Source organism: Mandrillus leucophaeus, unplaced genomic scaffold (assembly GCF_000951045.1).
Source record: "Mandrillus leucophaeus isolate KB7577 unplaced genomic scaffold, Mleu.le_1.0 Scaffold569, whole genome shotgun sequence".
Classification (NCBI taxonomy): Eukaryota; Metazoa; Chordata; class Mammalia; order Primates; family Cercopithecidae; genus Mandrillus; species Mandrillus leucophaeus.
Window position 1 is genome coordinate 434,093 of NW_012106130.1, and position 23,547 is coordinate 457,639.

Genomic DNA, 23,547 nt, shown 5'->3' on the forward strand with positions numbered 1-23,547 from the left:
TAAGTGGGTCTTGCTAGTATGGGATGTCACTTTAGCAATGTCTGTTGGAAATTGCTTATCTTTTGTATGAAGATTTTCTCAGTTGAATAAAACAAGTTAAAGGATACTGTCTTCATTATAAAACATCAGTGTATTTATGTACATTTATAAATGCATTGAGATCTAGAAGGATACATGAGTAAAAATACTCATGAATTTAAAAATTAAAGTCACAGATTTAGGTGTTGTCACCTACCTACTTTATGTTTTTTTCCTTACTACACTTACATACATCTTCAAAATTTGCTCTGTGTCTCCCATGTAACACCACTATTACAAAATAAAGCAGGCTGCCTTTGTAGCAGTAATTTGAGTTTCACGTGTTCCCTTGTCCTGCTCAGTATTAGAGCAACTGTCAAAACACAACAGGAAAGTAATGATTAGAAATGCACTTATTACCAGTATCATTTTAGATCTTCCGTATATTGAAAAGGATTTGAGATACCAGAAAAATTCAGCTCAGAAATAAAGTTTGGCTTTATTTATAGTAGTTTACAGGCGTACCTATAGGAAGAGTTGAAGTGATAATTTAAACCCTAGAAAGAGGTTATAGCAACAGATTTGTATGTGTCTAGTTTTTGGTAAGCTGCCACCCCCCACCCCCACCCCAGCAGAATTTGGAAATACAAGTGAATTATGTATAATTACAAAGCATTAAGAAGTGTTGTCTCTTAAAGCAAATAACCTACAACTTAAAATTGAAGGGTGACATTTATAGCACATACCAAATAATTGGTCAGAGATACACAAGGCACAGAAATATCAAATGGGAGAGTGAAGGAAGGTTTAAAATAGCTTAGGAAGAGATCACAAAATATCTTTTGAAAGATCATAGGCACACACAAGTCAACACTAGAGCTAAAACCAGGTATTCCATTACCAAAAAGTGATTATGAAAGACCATTTAAAGTAGGAGTGTCCAATCTTTTGGCTTCCCTGGGCCGCATTAGAAGAAGAAGAATTGTCTTGGTCCACACATAAAATACGCTAATGAAAGCTGATGAGCTTTTTTAAAAATTGCATATTTTAAGAAAGTTTACAAATTTGTGTTGAGCCACATTCAAAGCTGTCCTAGGCCTCATGGACGAGCTTGATCTGTAGTCTAGGTTTCCTGAATGCTTGGAAAAGTTTTCATTGAAGCAATGAGAGTCGGGCTGATACTCTTCAAGAGCAGAAGAATGCATTGAACTGAGTTGTTAATGAGAAACACTGCATTCTCTCTTATGTAAGTTCATTTGTGTTTAGCTGTTTTCAAAGATGTGGATTTTGTATTTATGTTCAGTTTGTTGCAAACATGTAAAACATGTTATTAAGCATGTTAGCCTCATATCCTAACAAATTAGCCTAAAAGGTTTCAGACAAATGAAAATGTTAATGAAAATTAGGTATTTGTATACTAAAAATACACTGTTTTTTAAAAATTATTCCAAAGTTTTATTGCCTTTGTGTTTACAAAAGGCGGTTTGAGTTATTTTTATAAGATTATTTAAAATAACTTAAATTTGTCTTTACATAGTGTTATTTAGCTTTATGAATATAGCATAAAATGAGCTGTTCATCATTTTCTTTGACTGTTACGTCGATGGAAGCATAAGGCCTACCTTCCCAGCATTATCAAGTTTTTTTTTGTTTGTTTAGCATTATCAGTTTTGAGGCCAATAAAGATGATTGGCCTAGAAGTTAAATGCAAATGCACGTGTACATGCTTCTGTTACCTGTATTGAAGAATGCTGTCATTAACTGGCATCCAGGCAACAAGTTTATGTTGATGCCATTTTGGTGCCAAGTCCTGTTTTCTACAAGGGCTACAGAGAAAAGTACAACAGGCCGGGCACAGTGGCTCATGCCTGTAATCCCAGCACTTTGGGAGGCCGAGATGAGCAGATAGATAGTTGAGGCGAGGAGTTCAAGACCAGCCTGGCCAACATGGCACAATCCCATCTCTACTAAAAATACAAAAAATTTGCTGGGTGTGGTGGCATGCATCTGTAATCCCAGCTGAGGCAGGAGAATCACTTGAACCTGGGAGGCAGAGATTGCAGTGAGCCAAGATCACGCCACTGCACTCCTGGGTGACAGAGAATGACTATATCTCAGGAAAAAAAAAAAAAGTACAACACAGTTCCTCTCCTGAGGAAGTTCATGTTCCTAGTACAAAGGAGGGATAATAAATGTTATGTAATAAAGGATACTGAGTAATATGCTAGATTTGGAGTAAGGGCACTCCAAACCAAAGGGAAGGGGCACCCAACCAACACTTTAAATACAAAACTTCTACCTTTTATAATATTTCAGTGATAAAACTATAAAAACTACCTCTCAGAATAGCATTTTATGTTTGTATTATGAAACTCAGTCTGCTATTAGTATTATTTATGTAGATTGAGGCATGTGACATAAGAAATATGTAAATAACTTGCAACATGCTATGAAAGGACGTTTGTATGTGTGTCTTTGGTTGAGTGAGTGGAGCAATAAAGTGTAAATACAGCATGCTGAAGACCTGCTGGATAAAAGATTTTGCTTCTGTCCTTGATTGTATCCTTATTCAACTCAGTTCCCCACGTTGCGCTATATTTTTTTCTTTTTTGCTTTGTTTTTCTTTTGTTTTTAAAGTTAAAAGGAACCTTGGAGGTTCTCCAGTCTATTTTTGCATAAACAGCAAGTAGTGCCAGAATCACACATAGAACTTTTACAAGTTGTTAGATATGCCCAGGCTTCCGTTCAGTAGATGTGGCTTGGAGCCCAGGTATCTGTTTCGTTTAGTTTTTTAACTTTAAAAGTGATTCCGATGAGCAGTCTGTTGAGGACTAACACCTTTCTTAGAAGGTTTAATAAAACCAAACCTTTTCATAGAGAAATTCTGGCCTTCAGAGATGTCACTTGCCCAACAGTACCATAAATACTAAGTAAGATCAACTGATTTCCACACTACTCACCTATAATTCCCCAAAACTGCAAAAGAAGTCTATTGTTGGGGTAAATAAACTTATTAAATAGAAATTAAGGATGTTTTTGCTATTTTTTGTTGATGATGATGTGTATTTGTTTTTGATTTTGGAGTATTTTCCCTTTTGCTTGTCTTGATGAGCAACACTGAAGGAGTTTTAAGCCCTTCTGTTAATTTTTCATGTCTCGTAGATTTGGTAGCATCAAATAAAGTTGTAAACACCTTGCACTTTCTTCTCCAACTTGTTTCTGTTAAAAGCAGAAGAAAATTTACAGAAATAAAGAATGAAGATAATTTCAGGGGGATATTAGTACTAGTTTAATTCATGCAGTAAGTAGAAACAGTGTATTTCATTATTAATATTAATCAGGATGCCCCCAAATTGTGTGTGAAAGAACCTTTAAGAGGGATGCGATCTGGAGAATACTGCTAATAGACTCTAATTGATTGCCGCATAAAATACAATAGCTGACAGCAGTGGGTTTTTTTGTTTGTTTGTTTGTTTGTTCATTTGTTTTTTTTAAATAAAGACCAGGTCTCACTCCCATTGCCCAGACTAGATAGCAGAGGCTTGATCACGGCTTACTGCAGCCATGACTTCGTGGCTCAGGTGATTCTCCCACCTCAGCTTCCTAAGTAGCTGGTACCACAGGCGCAGGCCACCACACCTGGCTAATTTTTTGTATTTTTAGTAGAGACAGAGTTTTCCCATGTTGCCCAGGCTGGTCTTTGAAATCCTGGGCTCAAGCAATCACCTGCCTCAGCCTCACAAAATGCTGGGATTATAGGCATGAGCCACCACATCCATCTGACAGCAGAATTTTCACAAGGAAAACTTTTATCGTTTTATTCGAGTTTCTTTATGCTTGTCTATGACTCCAGAACAGCAAAGCTGAAAATAATAGGCAGTCTGCTGGATTCAAGCACCCTCCTTTAAAAGTGTATACCCTTACACAAATAAAAATATCTTAGTCCTTCTGAGTTCATCATGGTTAATCAACACATTTTTGAACCGTACTTAAATCAGGTATAAGATCCACACTTTAGAGAGCTATTATCCCTAGTTCTTTTGAGCATTATAGTAGTGTAAAAAGACTCATAGGCAAGTCTGTTTTCAGTAAGCTTGCTATTACTGTATATATGATCTTGAAAATCTTAAATAGATCGTTTCTAGTTTTGTGCTAAAATAAAGCAAACAATGCTGTTCTGATAGTCTTTGAATATTTCTCCTGATTTACATATATCTGAGTTTCTCTGAGGATGTGTACCTAAAGGGGAATTACTGGGTCATGTAGTGTTTGTCTCTTCAACTTTTCTAAATAATGCCAAATTACTTTCCAGTGTGGTTGTATCAATTTATTATCCACCAGAAATGTTAAGTAAATGTTCTCATTACTCTTTGCCAACATTTGGTATTGTCTAACTTTTAAATTTTTGCATTATGGTGAGTGTAAAGGGTTATGTTGCTTTATTTTACATTTTCCTGATAATGAAGTTGAGCATCTTTTCTTGAATTTCCTAGGCATTCAAGTTCCTTCTTTGAAATAATGTCTTCTGTACATTTTTCTATTGGACAGTTTGTCTTTTTTGACTTATAGAAGTTCTTTAAATATTCTGATTACCACTTTGAATATAATTGTTTTGCTTTTTGTAACTTGACACGTCTTCTGCTTGGTGTTACAGATACCTTTCTGTGTTTTCCTCTAATAGTTTTAAAGACTTAAATACCTGCACGAAAGTTCAGTCTACCTTTAACTGGCTTTGTTTTAAATGTAAGTTTTAAAAAATTTGGCAGGACATGTCCTGCTGGCAGTGTTCTTTTTCTTCAGGATATGGAATCTTCAGGATTTATGTTACTAGCTTGTCAAATACTGTTAACAGTGCTCTTGGGGCTTTGCTTACAGGTACTTTAAATCTATATAAATAATTGAAACAACAGCTTTCAAATAATTTTCCATGCACATTTTATACATCCTTTATTTCTAAATACTGTAAGGTGGGTTGTTTTTACTATGAAAGTGTCCTTTTAAATTTTAATAATCTTTAATTGAAACAAGTAGCTCATTGCCTTATATATTGAATTACAGAAGGGAAGTATGTAGTTACAAAACTCAGTTATTAAGTATAAAAGTCTTTTCTCATCATGTCTTTAGCCCATTCTGGTTGTAACCACCTTGGTACCTATCCTGATTTGTGTTAAGACCAATGTCATATTTAGGTAGGTTGTTATTGTGGCCATAAACATTTTTCACCTTATTTTATGAGATATAAATTAAATTCTGTAGAATAATATTGTCCCTTTATCCTAATGGAAGCTTACTTGAATATGTGGTTAATAAATAATTGTCTTTGAGATAGCGTTGCTAGTGGACAGATTGGTACTTTTCAAATCAGATATGGATATGATTTACCAGGTTTTATGGCTTCAGGTTTATCTGACTTTTGTTGTTCAGCTTTCTTACCTACGAAGTAGGGTGAGAAATGTCTAAATCATTATTCTAGTCACTTGAATGTTTACTGAGCATCCTCTGTGTGCGCCAGTGTAAGGGTTAAATGAGATTACTTATGTTAGGCGCCTGGCACATGAGAGATGTTCTTTTGATGTTTGTTCTAATTTTCTCTATTCAAGTAATTTTTCAGGCTTATTGTCTTTTTATTTAGAATCTACATCAGGAGACAAATCCGTATCACATTCTTGCACAACTCCTTCCACATCTTCTGCCTCTGGACTGAACCCCACATCTGCACCTCCAACATCTGCTTCAGCGGTCCCTGTTTCTCCTGTTCCACAGTCACCGATACCTCCCTTACTTCAGGACCCAAATCTTCTTAGACAATTGCTTCCTGCTTTGCAAGCCACGCTGCAGCTTAATAATTCTAATGTGGACATATCTAAAATAAATGAAGGTAAATCTTCGTAAGTTTTTAAAAATTTATTTGCATTGTGCAAAGTTATGTAAGTAGTAAAATCCTCAGTTTAGGAATGGTCTTTGTTTTCTTTTGAAATTTATAGTTGAATATTGTTTTGTTTTGGTTTGAGTTTGGAAATTTATATCCATTGTAGTTTAAGACCATTGGTAGTATAATTGAGTTAGTGGTGCTTGGATCTTGTGTATATTTTTCAATACTTGTTAGGCGTCTGGTAGTTACTGGAGATAAGCCATTCTATGTATGTAATGTTTATGGTGAAATTTTACATCAAAACAGTAGAGCATTTGTTGAAATTGGTATAAAAACTTCTGGTATGTTTCTAAAAAATCTGTATAAATAATTACTCAGAATATTTAAAATATGCTAATTACTAGAAAAGTAGGAATTCGGGTAGCTACTTAAAACACTTTTAAAAAATTCTGAGAAGGGAGGAGATGGGTACTAGATAAAATACTGCCATTTTTTTCTGGTGAATTGCATTATTTAATTCCAGCCTTGCTTTTCAGTAATACTATTTATGTTTCAGAATATTTAGGCAGCCACTTTGAAAAAGTCTGAATAAAAATAGATGCAGTTTAATTTGCAAACTATTCAGAGTCACATGTTAATTCCTAAGAGCATTGCAAAATTTTCTGTTGAGAATGATCAATTTTTAGGCCAAGGCAGGTGGATCACCTGAGGTCAGGAGTTTGAGACAAGCCTGACCAAGATGGTGAAACGCTGTCTTTACTAAAAATACAAAAGTTAACCAGGCGTGATGGCACATGCCTGTAAATCCCAGCTACTCAGGAGGCTGAGGTACGAGAATCGCTTGAACCCAGGAGGCGCAGGTTGCAGTGAGCTGAGATGGTGCTTCTGCACTCTAACCTAGCTGACAGAGCAAGACTCCATCTCAAAATAAATAAATAAAAATAAAATGATCAATTTTTTTGTGTACATTTTCACATAATATACTTAAAAGTAGTGTTAAGTGGTTAAGTTCTTATCCTAAAAATAAAGCTATCTCAGGCTAGTTGGTCATTAGTCTGTTCTTACTGTCCTTAATTTGTTTGTATTTTTATTTTATTCTCTAACCACACAGTTCTCTTGTATGGTAGGTAAATGTTTCATTTAGGCAAAGTGGGGCTTTTAGATAGTTTGAGGAGGCCAGATGCCATGGCTCGTGCCTGTTATCCCAGCACTTGCCGAGACTGGTGGACCACTTAAGCCCAGGTGTTTGAGACCAGCCTGGGCAACATGGTGAAACCCCATCTCTACTAAAAATACAAAAACATAGCCAGGCGTGGTGGTGAACGCCTGTAGTTGCAGCTACTTGGGAGGCTGAGGTGGGAGAATAACTTAAGCCTGGAAGGTGAAGGCTGTGGTGAGCTGTGATTGCACAACCCTGTCTCCAGAATAAATGCTTGAAGAAATAATAGTTAATGTCAATAATAAAATATCTAACACATCAAAAATACATGGTATTTCTAAATACGTGGGTTTGTTTTTTGTTTTTTGTTTTTTTGAGATGGAGTTTTTGCTCTTGTTGCCCAGGCTGGAGTGCAGTGGCACAATCTTCGCTCACTGCAACCTCCGCCTCCCTGCAACCTCCGCCTCCTAGGTTCAAGCTATTCTCCTGCCCTAGCCTCCCTAGTGGCTGGGATTACAGGCACCTGCCACGATGCCCAGCTAATTTTTTGCATTTTTGATAGAGACAGCGTTTCACTATGTTGGGCAGGCTGCTCTCAAACTCCTCACCTTAGGTGATCCACCCGCCTCGGCTTCCCAAAGTGCTGGGTGTGAGCTAACCATGTCCAGCCAATACTCCCTTTTTTTATCCATTTTTAGATTATTAGGGTGGATCTTGATGTAGGATTTGAATGGCCAGCTTGTCTAAAAAGGCAGTCATCTGAAATAGCAATCGTTTATCCAGTTAATTTCATATACTGAACACTCACAAATAGGTTTCTGATGTAATTGGAAGTTCCTATGAACACTCATTCAATTTTGTAGAGAGACTTTGTTCAGGTGATCATCTTAATTTATTAGTGTAAAAGAAATTCTGTTGGTTTACCTTTATTGTAAACCCATTAAGTTTCTTTTTCTCTGCCTCAGATTGTTTCAAATCTTGGGACCCATTGTATTACTCCTAGTAGGCTTTTATTTTGAGAGTTCTAGGTTGAAATATTCCAGTTTCTTGTGGGTTCTCTTCCTTGTCAAGTTGTTACTAATGCCACATAAGCCTCTTGTTTTTATACGAATGTATGAAATAATGTGTTTTTAGTTCTTACAGCAGCTGTGACACAAGCCTCTCTGCAGTCTATAATTCATAAGTTTCTTACTGCTGGACCATCTGCTTTCAACATAACGTCTCTGATTTCTCAGGCTGCTCAGCTGTCTACACAAGGTATTCTTACTCATCTTAGATATCTCTACAGTGGTATCTTGATTTTGTTTTGGAATTAATAACCCTTTTTGTATGTAGTTTTTTTCTTCTTTTTTTTTTTTTTGTTTGTTTTTTAAGAGATTAGCTACAATTTTTTTTTGGTAACACTGGCATATACAGTAGTATTTTTATTTCCTTTCTTTTTAGATGAAGCAAGTTTTGACATTTGTCTTAAGGTATTGCCATCAAATCTGTAATTATTTAATACAGCATTTAATTCAGACTTTGTTAATGAGTTTTTTTATGCCAAAGCTGAAAGTAAACTATGATATGCCATATATCTTTGTGAACATTGCATGTATTTGAAGAGTTGAAGTTTGGTTCAGATTGACGTTAGATGTTTTTTGACTGGATAATATGGAAATGCTCATTTTCTGCCTTGAATTAGATATCCCTCTTCATGAAGGTATCCAAATGGAGAGAGATACACGTAGGAGCAAATGGGAAGTGAAAGGGTCACTTTGTCAGAAAGCTGATAAACAGCAGGAATGCCTTGTCTGGAATGGAAGTATAATGGTGCAAAGACTCTTGCAACCCTCTGGCTAGCCTCATGAGCAGGAGACTGCGTGGGATACCTGGGCCTAAATGTAGAATAAGAAAGAAGAAATAAGGATGGTGAGGAGGCCTTCCATGTGAGAATAGGTTCAGGCCTAGCTTCCTGTTCCAGCCACATAAAGGAGAGTGGGCCACACTGGGTGTGCTTACCTCTGAACACACAGCTCACTTAGTCAGTGTGGCCCAGTGAGAAGGTCAGATTCTGATTTATTCCGATAAGTGTTCTCTGGGTAATATGGGGGTGGGGGGTTTAGAGTGATACAAAGATTGTTACCACATATATTACAAAGGACTTAGTTTTTTTGTTTTGTTTTGTTTTTCTTTAAAATTAATTGCTTCCCTCTTTTACAGCCCAGCCATCTAATCAGTCTCCGATGTCTTTAACGTCTGATGCGTCATCCCCAAGATCATATGTTTCTCCAAGAATAAGCACACCTCAAACTAACACAGTCCCTATCAAACCCTTGATCAGTACTCCTCCTGTTTCATCACAGCCAAAGGTATGTCACCTTTGAGGGATATTTGGGAAAGAAACTACTTTTGGAAAATCAATAACATTTTAGAATCTGTTACAGAAAAAGCTCTATGAGAATGAGGTGTAGTGGTGGAATGGATGACAGGTATGATAGTAGATGCAGCCTAGAATTTCTCAGTTCACTGAGGGATAGAGGGGGGCTTTGAATCTGTGCTGCTTTAATACACCATCTGAGTCTGTTCCCTAATGGTTTTGGGATTTGTCACATGGAGAGTGAGATAAAGAGGGTATACTGTGAGTCTTAATATTTGTAGAATTTTCAGACTCCAAAAGACATGAGTGAACATGTTTTCCAGCAACTTTGCCATATTTGTATTTCAAAAATGAGGCAGTTTTTCTGCTAAGAACTTAATGTATGTTCAACTTTCACATCATGAGCATCACTTGCTTCATTTAATAGATAAGAAAATCAGACTCTCAGTTAAGTCTAGTTTTTGTGGTAGAGTCAGAATTTGAAACCTAGGTGTTTGTGAATACAGGGACCCATTTTACTAAGCTTATATGGCCTGTATTTGTCCCAGCAGAATCTCACATGGTTGGCTCCATAGGTGCAGTTAGAAAATTTCTGGGCTAAATGGTAAATATAGGGGGAATTTCTTTTGAGTAGTTTTGAAACAGTGGGCTGTTTCAAACTTTTTAATGCCAAATAATTATTTGTAAGATCTTAAGCAGCAGCCCAAAAATAAAAATGCATTGAAATACAACTTGAAAGAGGTGGTTGGTCAGCTTTTAAGTCTTCCCGTTTGTTCATCCCTTCCCTACCTTGGCCATTGATCAATGCATGTTTTAGGGTCAATTTAGATTGATTTTTAAAATTCCAAGTTACAGTTGTTAGTTTGTCATGCAGTTCCTTATCATTCACCAGTATTTTAAGGAGGAAAGAATTAAAATGTGAGTTTCAGCAAAAGATATGTTATTTTTGGAGCTTAGAACTTTTCTTCAGAGTGATATTTTAAGAGTATAGTAAATAGTGGTTAAAAGTGAAATAAGTGGCAGTATTGGTTTTATAGTCACTTGTAAACTGAGCATTTCAACTCCTTTAAGCAGGCTGGGCGCGGTGGCTCACACCCATAATTACAGCGCTTAGGAGGCCAGGGCAGGAGGATTCAGTTAGGCCGTGGGCAATACAGCAAGACCCCATCTCTACAAAAATAATTTGAAAATTTACTGGGGGAGGCCGAGGCAGGCAGATCACTTGAGGCCAGGAGTTTGAAAAAAGCCTGGCCAACAGGCCAAACCCAGTCTCTACTAAAAGTACCAAAATTAGCTGGGCGTGGTGGCACAGACCTATAATCCCAGCTACTCAGGAGGCTGAGGCATGAGAATCACTTGACCTGGAAAGTGGAGGTGCACTTGAGCCAAGATCACGCCACTGCACTCCAGCCTGGGCGAGAGAGCGAAACTCTCTCTTTAAAAAACAACAACAACAAAAACTTATTTGGGCATGGCAATTTGTACTACTCAGGAGGCTGGGGTGGGGGAATCACCTGAGCCTGGGAATTCGAGGTTGGAGTGAGCCAAGATCACGTCACTCTGCACTCCAGACTAGGCAACCAGACTAAGACCCTGTCTCGAAGAAAAAAAAAAGTCCTTTAAACAGATAGCTATCAGTTTTTTGTGTTCCGAAAACAACTTCAAGTTGTTTTTAAAATAATTGAACATTTGAGCTTTTAGTGCTTACTAAAATGTTCTTTATAAGACTTGACTAGAATTGATAGGTAATATTCAGAAGTTAAGCAGGACGTTCCAGATTTGTTAGGGAGAATTATTAATCATATCCCCTCACCCCACCAAAAGAAAAACAGCAGTGAGGTGTGGCTTATCACAAAGGACTCCATCTGCCTTTGTGCCTCAATTTAGAGCTTATATTTTAAACTGCTTATTTTCTCTCTGTGGCTTCTGAATATAATATGTATCCTGATTGGCAATCATGGACTTCAGTCTACCTCTGTAGAGTAACATCTCTTTGAAAAACACTCATGATGAACTTTATATGGGCCATAACTCATTTTCTGATAGCCGAATCACATTGTTTCTCCATGTCATTAAAATCTAAGCATCCATATGTGTATGATGTGGTAGCATACATATTTACTTTTATTGATATAAAAGTAACAAATCAGAAGAGATAATAATGTATTGGAAAGAAAACTGAGTTGTAAAGGAGGAGAGCTAGTTTCTTACACTGGTTTGATAGGGAAGTAATTTTATGACCTTGGGCCATTTTTACAAAGAAATGAGATATCGAAGTTTTAGAACTTGACAGTCTTCTTTAAAACACCATATTTTACATGTTCTAAGACGATTACCTAGATTTTGAGGGGAGAGATGTGGATTAGATTTGGAGACCATCTCACCAGATTTTGACATTTCAGGTTAGTACTCCAGTAGTTAAGCAAGGACCAGTGTCACAGTCAGCCACACAGCAGCCTGTAACTGCTGACAAGCAGCAAGGTCATGAACCTGTCTCTCCTCGAAGTCTTCAGCGCTCAAGGTAGGTCGATATTGTATATTGAGACCACATTGTTTTGTTTAATGATAGTATACTGGTATATTGCATTGTTTGAAGATGTATCTGTAAAATATAACAACTTTAAACTCCATGAATACTCTAAAGTAGGCTTATATGTTGTAAAATTTACAAAGACAAACCTGTATACAAGAGGTAGGTTATTGTCTCTAGTAGTAAAGCCCGGGTTATTTTGAAGAAAGTGGCTCTTTAAAATTTTACACAGTGGAATATATGGGGTAAAGATTTGTGATACTTGTACCAGAAAGGCACATGATTTTACAATATTTGTTGGAATTACATTGCTTTGTAACCTCCTCATAGCAGTTTTGGTTTGAGTATATTGATGAAAGCCAAAGTCTCCTAGCTAAAACTTGGGCCGATGTTTCCCGTGTATGTCAGGCTTTCCCAGTAGCTTAACTGTGACCCTATACAGATGACTTTTAGATAGTTCTATACTGCTGTATTGTGTTAGCACTTTTCTCTGTTCATTAACAACACAACTTGAAATGACATTTGTTGAATGAATGGTTTTCATTTGATTGATTTTCCTATTTTTTATTTCATGCTATGAGGTAGCAAAATAATTGAACTGTTGTTTTTATTGTTGTTTTCTAAACAAGCATTTCAGAACTTATACCTCCAAATGAGAGTTGTTCCCTTCAAACTAATCACCTTGGGAAGCTGTCTACTTACTCCAGCAATGTTGCCATTGCTCAGAACATTTTTGGGAAATTCTTCTTTTAAATTGTTTTTAGAGGCTGCAGTATTATTTTAAATATCCTCAGTGATGAAAACTCTTCATCCTTTGGGAGATTTAGTTTTTGGAAATAACTGAAATTCATTCAGAGCCAAGTCTGGTGAAGCAGGTAGGAGATCAACTTGGGTGATTAAATTTTTTGGTTCTCGCCACCATATCCCCAACCCTGGCCCAAACCATTCAGTTTTAAAAGAAGATAAACAATCTCAGAGTGTTATTTTTTTGGTTTTGTTTTGCCACTATGCTTGCTCAGTGCTATCCAACAAAATGTTTGTATTTTGCTTCACATTATTTCACCCTCTGATTCAGCAGTTCTGACATTGAACAAAGGCAATATATATTTTCCCCTTACCTAGATGTATATGAGACAGTCTTCAGATGTGCATTATATCTATAGCTGTTAAAATGTGACCATTTTTTAGTTATATTATTAGTGTTTGTGGTACACAAAATTAACAGGTTCTGCTCTCAGATTTGGAGAGTACAGTTTACATTAGACTCTGACAGTCGTGTTAAAAAGGCTTTTTCCCCCTAAAGTGTTTTGAGGAATAATATACTTTGGATTGTTAATTCTCTTTATTTGATGTTAAAATAACAAATTTTTCTTAGGAATTTGGATATCTTTAAGTTAATAAAAGGTACTAACATGCAGTTTATAGGATAAGCATACCCAGAAACTACTTTTAAACATATTACACGTTCAATTCTGTTTTCTAGTAGCCAGAGAAGTCCTTCACCTGGTCCCAATCATACTTCTAATAGTAGTAATGCATCAAATGCAACAGTTGTACCACAGAATTCTTCTGCCCGATCCACGTGTTCATTAACGCCTGCACTAGCAGCACACTTCAGTGAAAATCTCATAAAACACGTTCAAGGATGGCCTGCAGATCATGCAGAGAAGCAGGTATGTTAACGTACAGCCTAGATTTTACCTTTGGGTGATTAGCAAAACAGAACTTAATCAACTTCTAGAAAATCTAACGTAGACCCCTGAATTCAAGCAATACTTAAAATAACAAATCTCTAACTTTGTAGTCATTTAAAAAATATTTGACATATAAGGTAACTTTTTTGGTTTTACAAAATATTTTAACATAATTATCGCCCCTGTTGTCAGGTACTCAGCAGTTAGCTCAGTGCTTAGTGCCTTATATTTATTTTCTCTACTTCTTAAAACAGCTAAGCAGTGTAGATAGAGTTTTCTCATTTTGCCATTGAAGTCCTTAAGACCAAATAGTCCATAAAACCTTGATCCCAAGGTCACCCCATTAACACAGTGGTGGCTTAAAGCCAGTGTACTTTTTCCACTCAGCTGCTCTGATAGTTTCAGAATCCGTTAGCACCGTTAATCTACTGGCCAAGTGCAGTGGCTCATACCTGTAATCCCAACACTTTGGGAGGCCGAGGCAAGTGGATCACTTGTGGCCAGCCAGGAGTTCGAGACCAGCTTGGCCAACATTGGTGAAACTCCATCTCTAACCATAAGTACAAAAATTAGCCAGGCGTGGTGGCATGTACCTGTAATTCCAGCTACTCGGGAGCCTGATGCACCAGGATTACTACTTGACCCCAGGAGACAGAAGTTGCAGTGAGCTGAGATTGCGCCACTGCACTCCAGCCTGGGTGACAGAGTGAGACTCCGTCCCCCCCCGCCCCCCCCCCAAAATGTTTTATTTTGCTTTGGGGTGAGACACCTTAGGACATTCCAGTTACTGTTGATTTGCCTCTTTTTATCAGATAACTGACCATCTAGGGTGTTCGAAAGTTTACAGAGAATATGTCGTGTGTCTTACCATAGAGAGGAGTATAGTGAGGCTCTTGAATCAATACCTAATTCCTGAACTTGCAGAAATGACAGTCTCTTTGGCTGACCCAGCATCTTTTATTAACCACAAATTATGCGTCATTCTTTCTTAGTGCTGTATTAGCTTCAGATTGGAAATCCTATTTTCTCCAACTTGGAAGAGAAAAACTAAAATAAGTACCTTCCACCCTTACAGACAGTTTCTTAAATTAATTTTCCCCATTAGATTCACCAGCATTATTGTGTATTTAAGGGAGAAGGATTATTCTCTAATCTTAAATACAAAATTTTACTCAGAAATGTAATGTTTTATTTTGTGTATGTTAATGTTTATATTTTATGTTTTGTTCATTACAGGCATCAAGATTACGCGAAGAAGCGCATAACATGGGAACTATTCACATGTCAGAAATTTGTACTGAATTAAAAAATTTAAGATCTTTAGTCCGAGTATGTGAAATTCAAGCAACTTTGCGAGAGCAAAGGTAAGTCTTTCCCTGAAATACGTTTTTATGTTGCTCAGGATTATGATTCTTAAATCGAACTAAAGAATGTAAATGACATTTTATGAAATGTAAAGTTCTCTTTGATACATTGATCACATTCTATCATTGCATTTTCATAAGTTATTAATATTCCTCGTGATAGATAAAGCCTGTCGATTTTCTCTTAACCCATGATGAATGCTTCATTAGACTTTTCTCATAACTCCATAAGCTGCAATAATATATTAAAAAAATGAAATATTGACCACAACTAATTATAAATGTTCTCTCTTGCTGAGAGTGTTTCCATGGAAATTTCTGATTATTTGTCCTTGCATCACCAATAGATCTCTTGAAAAGTATAGAAAGAATTTGTCTAGCAAGTTTAGTGTATCTGCTGTCTCAGTATTTTTCACCTGAACTCTTGTGTCGCATTTCTTGATCTAGTGTTTCACTCAAGTAGAATATCTACGTCACAATAATAATAGCATAGGTATTTTTTTTTTTAATGCCTATTACAGAATTGAGGACAGACTTGGCAATGGCTTTATGTCCTGTCTGTGCAAGTCACAGAGTTACAGGTAGAGTTAATCTTGTCAAGAAACCATAAATATTTAGTAAATACCAAATGGAGTTTATAGTACAACTTGAAAAAGTAAGTTTATTTACAGTTACTAAAATATCTAGAGGTACTCTTTGAGTAACAACTTGGGTTCTTGTACTCTCAGATTGCTCTGAAAGTAATTCTAACATAAACTTCATTTTGGCTTGTTACATCATTCTACTTTTAGGAATTCATTATTGCATCTTAGGAAACAGTATATACAGTCAAATATCAAGCCAGCCTGATTATGCCTAATTCATGTCTACAGGCAATAAATATTATAGTTCCCAGAAGAGAGGAGTAAAAACAGGAAATATTTTTACATTCATGGGAATCTGGGTAACTGTGGGGTTTGTGTGTTTCAATTTTTGGTTTTTGGCTTCATTTTTATGTACCTACATCTACATTGAGAATTGCTCTTCTAAATGATTAATCTCTTACACCTGGTTAATTCTACTCTTTACTATATAGTGGGCCAGAAAACGTGCAGTATAGGTTTATTTCATGTATAATAGCTACTGCTTTCTTTGTGATGATACGGTTTATAAAGTAATAAATTTTAAGTCTATATAGCCAAAGGAATTATTAAGAAATTGTTAGAAAAGGCTGGGCGCAGTGGCTCACGCCTGTAACCCCAGCACTTTGGGGAGCTAAGGCGGGCGAATCACCTGAGGTCAGGAGTTCAAGACCAGCCTGGCCAACGTGTTGAAATCCTGTCTCTACTAAAAATACAAAAACTAGCTGGGCATGGTGGTGTGTGCCTGTAATCCCAGCTACTCGGGAGGCTGAGGCAGGGAGAATTGCTTGAACCCGGGAGGCGGAGGTTGCATTGAGCCAAGATCGTGCCACTGCACTCCAGCCTGGGCGACAGAGCAAGACTCTGTCTCTAAATAAATAAATAAATAAATAATTAGAAAACTAAAATATCCGTTCACCATTCTGATACTTTAATAGATATTATGTATTAAATATTTACTTTGTCTTAACTATAAACTAATTTATAGTTAAATTATAAAAAAAAATTTGCCTTAATTAGAAATCACTTATTTTATTTTATTTATTTTATTTTATTTTATTTATGTTATGTTATGTTATGTTATGTTATGTTATGTTATTTTTGAGATGGAGTTTCACTCTTGTTGCCCAGGCTGGAGTGCAATGGCACAATCTCGGCTCACCGCAACCTCTGCCTCCCAGGTTCAAGCAATTCTCCTGCCTCAGCCTCCGTAGTAGCTGGGATTATAGGCATGTGCCACCACGCCTGGCTAATTTTGTATTTTTAGTAGAGACGGGGTTTCTCCATGTTGGTCAGGCTGGTCTCGAACTCCCAACCTCAGGTGATCCACCCACCTCGGCCTCCCAAAGTGCTGGGATTACAGGCGTGAGCCACCGCGCCTGGCAGAAATCACTTATTTTAATTTAAAAAATTGTAATTATAAAAGTTTGGGTTTTCAGTAATATTTGTATATATACACAGATTCTAATTTCTGCTTTTATTTTTCAGGATACTATTTTTGAGACAACAAATTAAGGAACTTGAAAAGCTAAAAAATCAGAATTCCTTCATGGTGTGAAGATGTGAATAATTGCACATGGTTTTGAGAACAGGAACTGTAAATCTGTTGCCCAGTCTTAACATTTTTGAGCTGCATTTAAGTAGACTTTGGACCGTTAAGGTGGGCAAAGGAAATGACAAGGGGATAGGGTCTGTGAGAGTCAATTCAGGGGAAAGATACAAGATTGATTTGTAAAACCCTTGAAATGTAGATTTCTTGTAGATGTATCCTTCACGTTGTAAATATGTTTTGTAGAGTGAAGCCATGGGAAGCCATGTGTAACAGAGCTTAGACATCCAAAACTAATCCATGCTGAGGTGGCTAAATACCTAGCCTTTTACATGTAAACCTGTCTGCAAAATTAGCTTTTTTAAAAAAAAAAAAATTGGGGGGGTTAATTTATCATTCAGAAATCTTGCATTTTCAAAAATTCAGTGGAAGCGCCAGGCGATCTGTGTCTAAGGATACTATTTTTGAACCATATGGGCAGTGTACAAAATACGAAACAACTGTTTCCACACTTGCACCTGATCAAGAGCAGTGCTTCTCCATTTGTTTTGCAGAGAAATGTGTTTCATTTCCCGTGTGTTCCATTTCCCTCTGAAATTCTGATTTTATCCATTTTTTTAAGGCTCCTCTTTATCTCCTTTCTTAAGGCACTGTTGCTATGGCACTTTTCTATAACCTTTTCATTCCTGTGTACAGTAGCTTAAAATTGCAGTGATTGAGCATAACCTACTTGTTTGTATAAATTATTGAAATCCATTTGCACCCCGTAAGAATGGACTTAAAAGTACTGCTGGACAGGCATGTGTGCTTAAAGTACATTGATTGCTCAAATATAAGGAAATGGCCCAATGAACATGGTTGTGGGAGGGGAAAGAGGAAACGGAGCTAGTCAGATGTGAATTGTATCTGTTGTAATAAACATGTTAAAACAAACAAAAATTGTTATTTTTCTTTTCCTTCGGTCAGTGCACATTAGAATTTGAACTACCTGGGGATTCTTTATCCGAACTGTTCTTGTTGAATATTTATACTTTATTGAAATAATTCCTTAAGGGAGGTTTTGTTTAAAACGTATTAACAGGAAATTGTGTATAAGATATTTAATGAAATAAGAAATTCAACAAGAATGATTAAGTCACTTCCCAAGTGGTTGTCATTTGTTAAACCCTGGTTTACCTGTCTTGCTATTACATTTCATTTGGAAGGATGTTTGTGTTGTAGCTAACTGTTCAAGTCTGGTGCTGACTGCTGTTCTTAGCCATCACAAAACGCTAAATTTGTGTAATTGGAGCTTCCTGCTGTTATCTGAAAATAGCAGGAAAGCGCAGCTTTGTATATTGTTTCCTAAAGTATATTAAAATAAAAAAAGAAACTATTGCTACTATAAAATTACCTGACTTTTTTTTTCCTTTGCTAAAATATTAGTCACATGGCCTTAGCTTCACACTGCCAGTAATGTATCAAATCACAAGGGTTTCTGCATGGAAAAAAAAATACTTAATCACCCACAAAAAATCTTTTACCCTCAAAATCTTGCCATCTGATTTAGAAAGGTGTTTTTTCTTTTCTTTTCTTTTCTTTTTTTAATAGGTTTAGAGTTTTCTGGTGATTTTTTTTTTTTTCTGTAGGGGCAGATAAGTGCTTCCAAAACTGCCAGCACCAAGGGCTTATTTTTTATTTTAGATATCAGTGTCAATGTTACTACATTCTCAGATGCTAACATAAATTTTGAAATTGTTCTTGTGCTTTAAGCATATATTTAAAGTATGGAAGTTAAATGTTCAGGCTTTTCAGTAACTCAAAAAGTTAACTGCAAGCGATAGTGTTGGTGTTTTCTAAAATACAAAAATGTTCCAGTGTAATTAAAAGGAATTAAAATCTTATACTGGAAGCTGATATTTTCCTATAATTTAAGAGTACTTTGTAAGACAAATGTCATTAATTTATTGTCATGTTCATACCTCTGTGAGATTGTTAACATATGCTGAATTGAATTAGTGCATGTAAATGAAACCCCAAAGAGCTGTGTTAAGCTAGAAACCTTATTGTATCTTTTCTGGAAAGAAGTGAGCAGCTTGTTGTAATAGGCAAATGTTTCCTGATCAAATGGCAATGTGATTTAGGTAAATTTGAATTTGATTTGCTAATAGTCTACTGGTCTGTGTAGCTACGTTTTTTTTTTTTTAAGTTTACATCCCTAAATGTATTAGTCACATAGATTTAGGAGAAAACGCCTAATTTGACATTTCTTAGTAGTGAATTATTATTATTATTGTTGTTTGAGACAGAGTTTCGCTCTTGTTGCCCAGGCTGATCTCGGCTCACTGCAACCTCCGCCTCCTGGGTTCAAGCGATTCTCCTGTCTCAGCATTCCGAGTAGCTGGGATTACAGGCATGTACCACCACACTTGGCTAATACTGTATTTTTAGTAGAGGTGGGGTTTCTCCATGTTGGTCAGGCTGGTCTCGAACTCCCAACCTCAGGCGATCTGCCTGCCTTGGCCTCCCAAAGTGCTGGGATTACAGGCGTGAGCCACTGCGCCCGGCCAGTAGTGAATTTTTAAACACAGAAAACAAAATTTTGTGGAAATATTTTAAATGTTGCACCTTAATACAGACATGGTATCCAGCTCCTAACCTTAACTAGGGAATAGGAATAACTATTAAAACAAGCATAATGTTCTGGACTGGAATTTCCTTATCTAGTTGGCCATGGATTTCAACATGTACCTTGGTTCAGATAATTAGAAATACTGAATAGCCTCTAGGGAACTTCTTGAGTGGCTTTTTTTTCTCCCGTTTTGAAAGATTAGTAGTCTCTAGTCAAACTTCTAAAATGTCGTGGTATTGTAACAATATGTTTGATGAAAGAAGATTAGAGACTCCCCTGAAGATCCAGCTTTCCTACGCTTTTTATTTCTCTAACTTGTCTAACCTGATTTTAAAACGACTGTAATTCCAGACTGAAAACATGTTTCAGCCGTGTTTCAAGACATTATGCTTCTTTTAACAGCCCAGATGAGTAGTTTTATTTTCCTTCTAAATCTTACGTTTCACACTTCTAAAATCTTGGGAAGGAGGTTCTTGAAACTTTGCCAGGAATTGTTACCCATTTCCAAAACAGTTTATTATGTTCAAAAACCACCGTGTCTTTGAGGAACTGTTTTAAAGGGGAGAAGGCAATGCGGGAAATAATTCACTCTGCGCACCGGAACTGTTGTAGTTCAGGACTTCCAGCTACTGTATTTAGATGTTGGGTTTGAATATACAGATTTCTTTTCAATACCTGTAAATACAGCTATATTCTTGTATTTGTACGGGAGTGTACAAAATGACACTGAAAAGTAATAAATATGTTTTGACTATATTGTGCAGTTATTTCAGAACTGTTTTGAAAGTCTTAGAATGCATAATTTGTATTTGAGTAAGGAAATTTAAAATACAGATTACTGCTAAAATTTTAATCAGTCGGTGTGTTTCAATAGTCTCTGAAACATGTTAGTGAAAATTGTGGCATAAAGTTGGGACTCTTTAGGTCCTGCTCTAATTTGCGGTACCCTCCTTTTCCTGATCATGACCTTTGATAGTGCCCTGATGTGCAGCCTACCTGGATGATCTCATCTAGGCTCTTGGCTCTAAAAATCCCATTCATGTGCTACTTTATACTTTACATCCAGATTGTCTCCAGCCCTGATCTCTCTGAGTTCCCAAAAACAGTCCACTTAGATGCTTTCCTTAACATGGCATGTGCGTCAAAAAGAACTCATGGTTTGTGCTTAGATTATTGTCGACTTTCAGTTTTTTAGTGACTGACACTGTCATTGTTAAAGTTGCCCAAAACCCAAATCAAGTCATCCTTTATTTTTTTTTACACTCCATATTTAATCCATCAAGACCCACAAGCTGTCTTTGAAAATGTTTCCTTAATGTTTACCTCTCTAGTCCAATCCACGATCATTGAAGCAACTCCCTGCCACAACCTCCTAACCTTTCTGCTTCTACTCAGATCTTCCAAGGTTCTCTCCACTCCACCTTCACACATACACAATCTATTCTCCAGCCAGCAGAGTGAAATGTAGACACCAGGCCGTTCTGTACGTAATCCTGCAGTGATTCACACTCAGAACAAAACCCAGAGCTCATACCATGGCTTGCACGTTCAAGCCCCTGATTATTGCCACGTTTTCATCACTGCAGTCTCTTGTGGGTTTGCATTTCTTCTGCCTAGAAAGCTCGTGATAGAAATCGGTACAGCTTGCTGCCTCTTTATCAGTCTCCTTAAAGAGGCCTTTCCTGGGCCAGGTACAGTGGCTTACCCTTGTAATCCTAGCACTTGGGAGGTCAAGGTGGAAGGACTGCTTGAGCTCGAGTTCGAGACCAGCCTTAGTGAGACTTTTTTTTGGGTTTTCTTTGCCTTTCTTGATGGCTCAGACCATCTAAAAGCACCCTCCATCACTCTTCACTGACGTTTTCTTCAAAACAACACCAGATGTGTTGAGTGAACTGTGAATGTTTATAAAGGGCTTTGGACAGAATCCGAACCTGTGAAGATGTAAAAGGGTTAATGAATTTTTTTTCTTCGTTTTGATGTTGGTTCCCTCACCTTGAGAGATGGAAAAGGAATAGCAAGTAGCATTTTTTAAAAAAATGATTACAATTGGTCACCAAAACCTAACTGCAAACCTGTCCTAAGTTGTTAGCATTAATGAAATGTAGTCTCTAAGCAAGGGTAACCAACTGAACCAGTAATCATAGCCTCTTAGGAACACATTTTAGGAGTAAAGCCAATGAGAAATGAGATGATGCTTCTGATGTGCCAATCTTGGGGAGATGGACTGGTAGGAAGTGACCCTGCTTCTAAGGCCAGGATTGGGTGAGGCATGGGGGTTGGGGATTGTCCTGGTTTCACTAGGTAGGACTGAAACTGGTTCAGAAGATGCCTTGAGATCCAGCTAGCCCCTTTTGGCTTTTAGAACAGGAACCAGGCACTTATCACATTCTAAGCTGTGTCACTAATAGAACATCTGTACTAGCCATATCCATCTTAAAAGGCTAGGATGTAAGAATTGCCTGCCTTTGCAATGGATGGGAAGATTAAGATTGAACAGGTACTTCATGCCACTGTGTTCCCCATAAATGAGCTCCCTTTTTTAAGGTGCCTTCTGTTAATTGCCCAATTTGGTCAGCGTATGTAAGTGTGCTAGTATGAACTGTTTCTTACACTTTTAAGTAGTTCAAGGGCTTTATCTTGGGACAACAGAATGTATGGACAGTGATTTTTGTCATTTTTGTCTTATGTATCCCCATCACCTAGAAGAATCAACACATGTTGGAGAATCAACAGATATTTGTCAATAAGTCTTTTAAAGTTCATGTTTTGCCCCACATTTTGATGCCTTAACATTTTATTACCTTTATAAACTGTTAAAGTGATAAACTGAAAATACTACCATGGTTGGTGAGGGCTCACTTTTAAAATGTCAGAGTAGTTTCAGGCTCCACTTGTCTGTATCTGTTTCACAAGCACAAGAGTTCTAAAGATACTATCTGAAATACAGTGGTATGAAAAATGCTCAATACCATTAATCAGGGAAATGGAAATCAAAACCACGAGATATCAACTCCACTTTTGACTATTACCAGATGAAAAATATGCTGGCAAGGATTGGAGAAAAGGGAACTCAATCACTGTTGGTGGGAATGTGATGCTAGTACAGCCATTATGGAGAGCAGTATGGAGTTTCCTTAAGAAACTACAAATAGGGCCAGGCACAGTGGTGCATGCCTGTAATCCCAGCTACTCCGGAGGCTAAGGCAAGAGAATCACTTGAAGCCGGGAGGCGAAGGTTGCAGTGGGCTAAGATCACGCCACTGCACTCCAGCCTGGGCGAAACAGCAAGTCACTGTCTTAAACGAACAAATAAAAAACAGTACAAATAGAATGACCTATGATCCAGCAATTCCATTAGCAGCATTTCCTATATCTAAAGAAAAGCATATGTCAAAGAGATATCTGCAACCCCATGTTTATTGCAGCAAGCACTATTCACAATAGCCAAGATAGGGAATCGAGTGTCTATCAGTGGATGGATAAAAGTGTGGTACGTATACACAATGGAATACTATTTGGCCATTAAGAAAATGAAAGGCTGTCATTCCCTGGAGGACATTATGTTAAGTGAAATAAGCCAGGAACAGGTACTTCTCATATGCAGAACCTAAACAAGTTGATACCATAGAAATAGAAAGTAGTTACTAGAGGCTGGGAAGGGGAGAGGGAATAGGGAGAAATTGATTAATTGGTTAAAGGATATAAAATTACAGCTAGATGGGAGAAATAAAAGTATTCTATAGCACTGTAGGCTGTCTAAACTGATTTTAT

The 23,547-nt window shown here is 37.1% G+C and overlaps 1 protein-coding gene across 2 annotated transcripts in view; it reads left to right on the forward strand.

Annotated features, from left to right (window-relative positions):
• The window catches only part of WAC (WW domain containing adaptor with coiled-coil), a 97,002-nt gene extending 78,448 nt beyond the window's left edge, over nt 1-18,554 (forward strand). For both annotated transcript variants that reach the window (XM_011998339.1, XM_011998340.1), the window contains 7 exons: nt 5,651-5,896; nt 8,184-8,306; nt 9,252-9,400; nt 11,811-11,929; nt 13,422-13,611; nt 14,869-14,996; nt 17,105-18,554. In XM_011998339.1, coding sequence (XP_011853729.1) covers nt 5,651-5,896; nt 8,184-8,306; nt 9,252-9,400; nt 11,811-11,929; nt 13,422-13,611; nt 14,869-14,996; nt 17,105-17,174 — 1,025 coding nt within the window. In that variant the 3' untranslated portion in view covers nt 17,175-18,554. The remainder of the gene's footprint in view (nt 1-5,650; nt 5,897-8,183; nt 8,307-9,251; nt 9,401-11,810; nt 11,930-13,421; nt 13,612-14,868; nt 14,997-17,104) is intronic.
• Nucleotides 18,555-23,547: the final 4,993 nt, after the last annotated feature.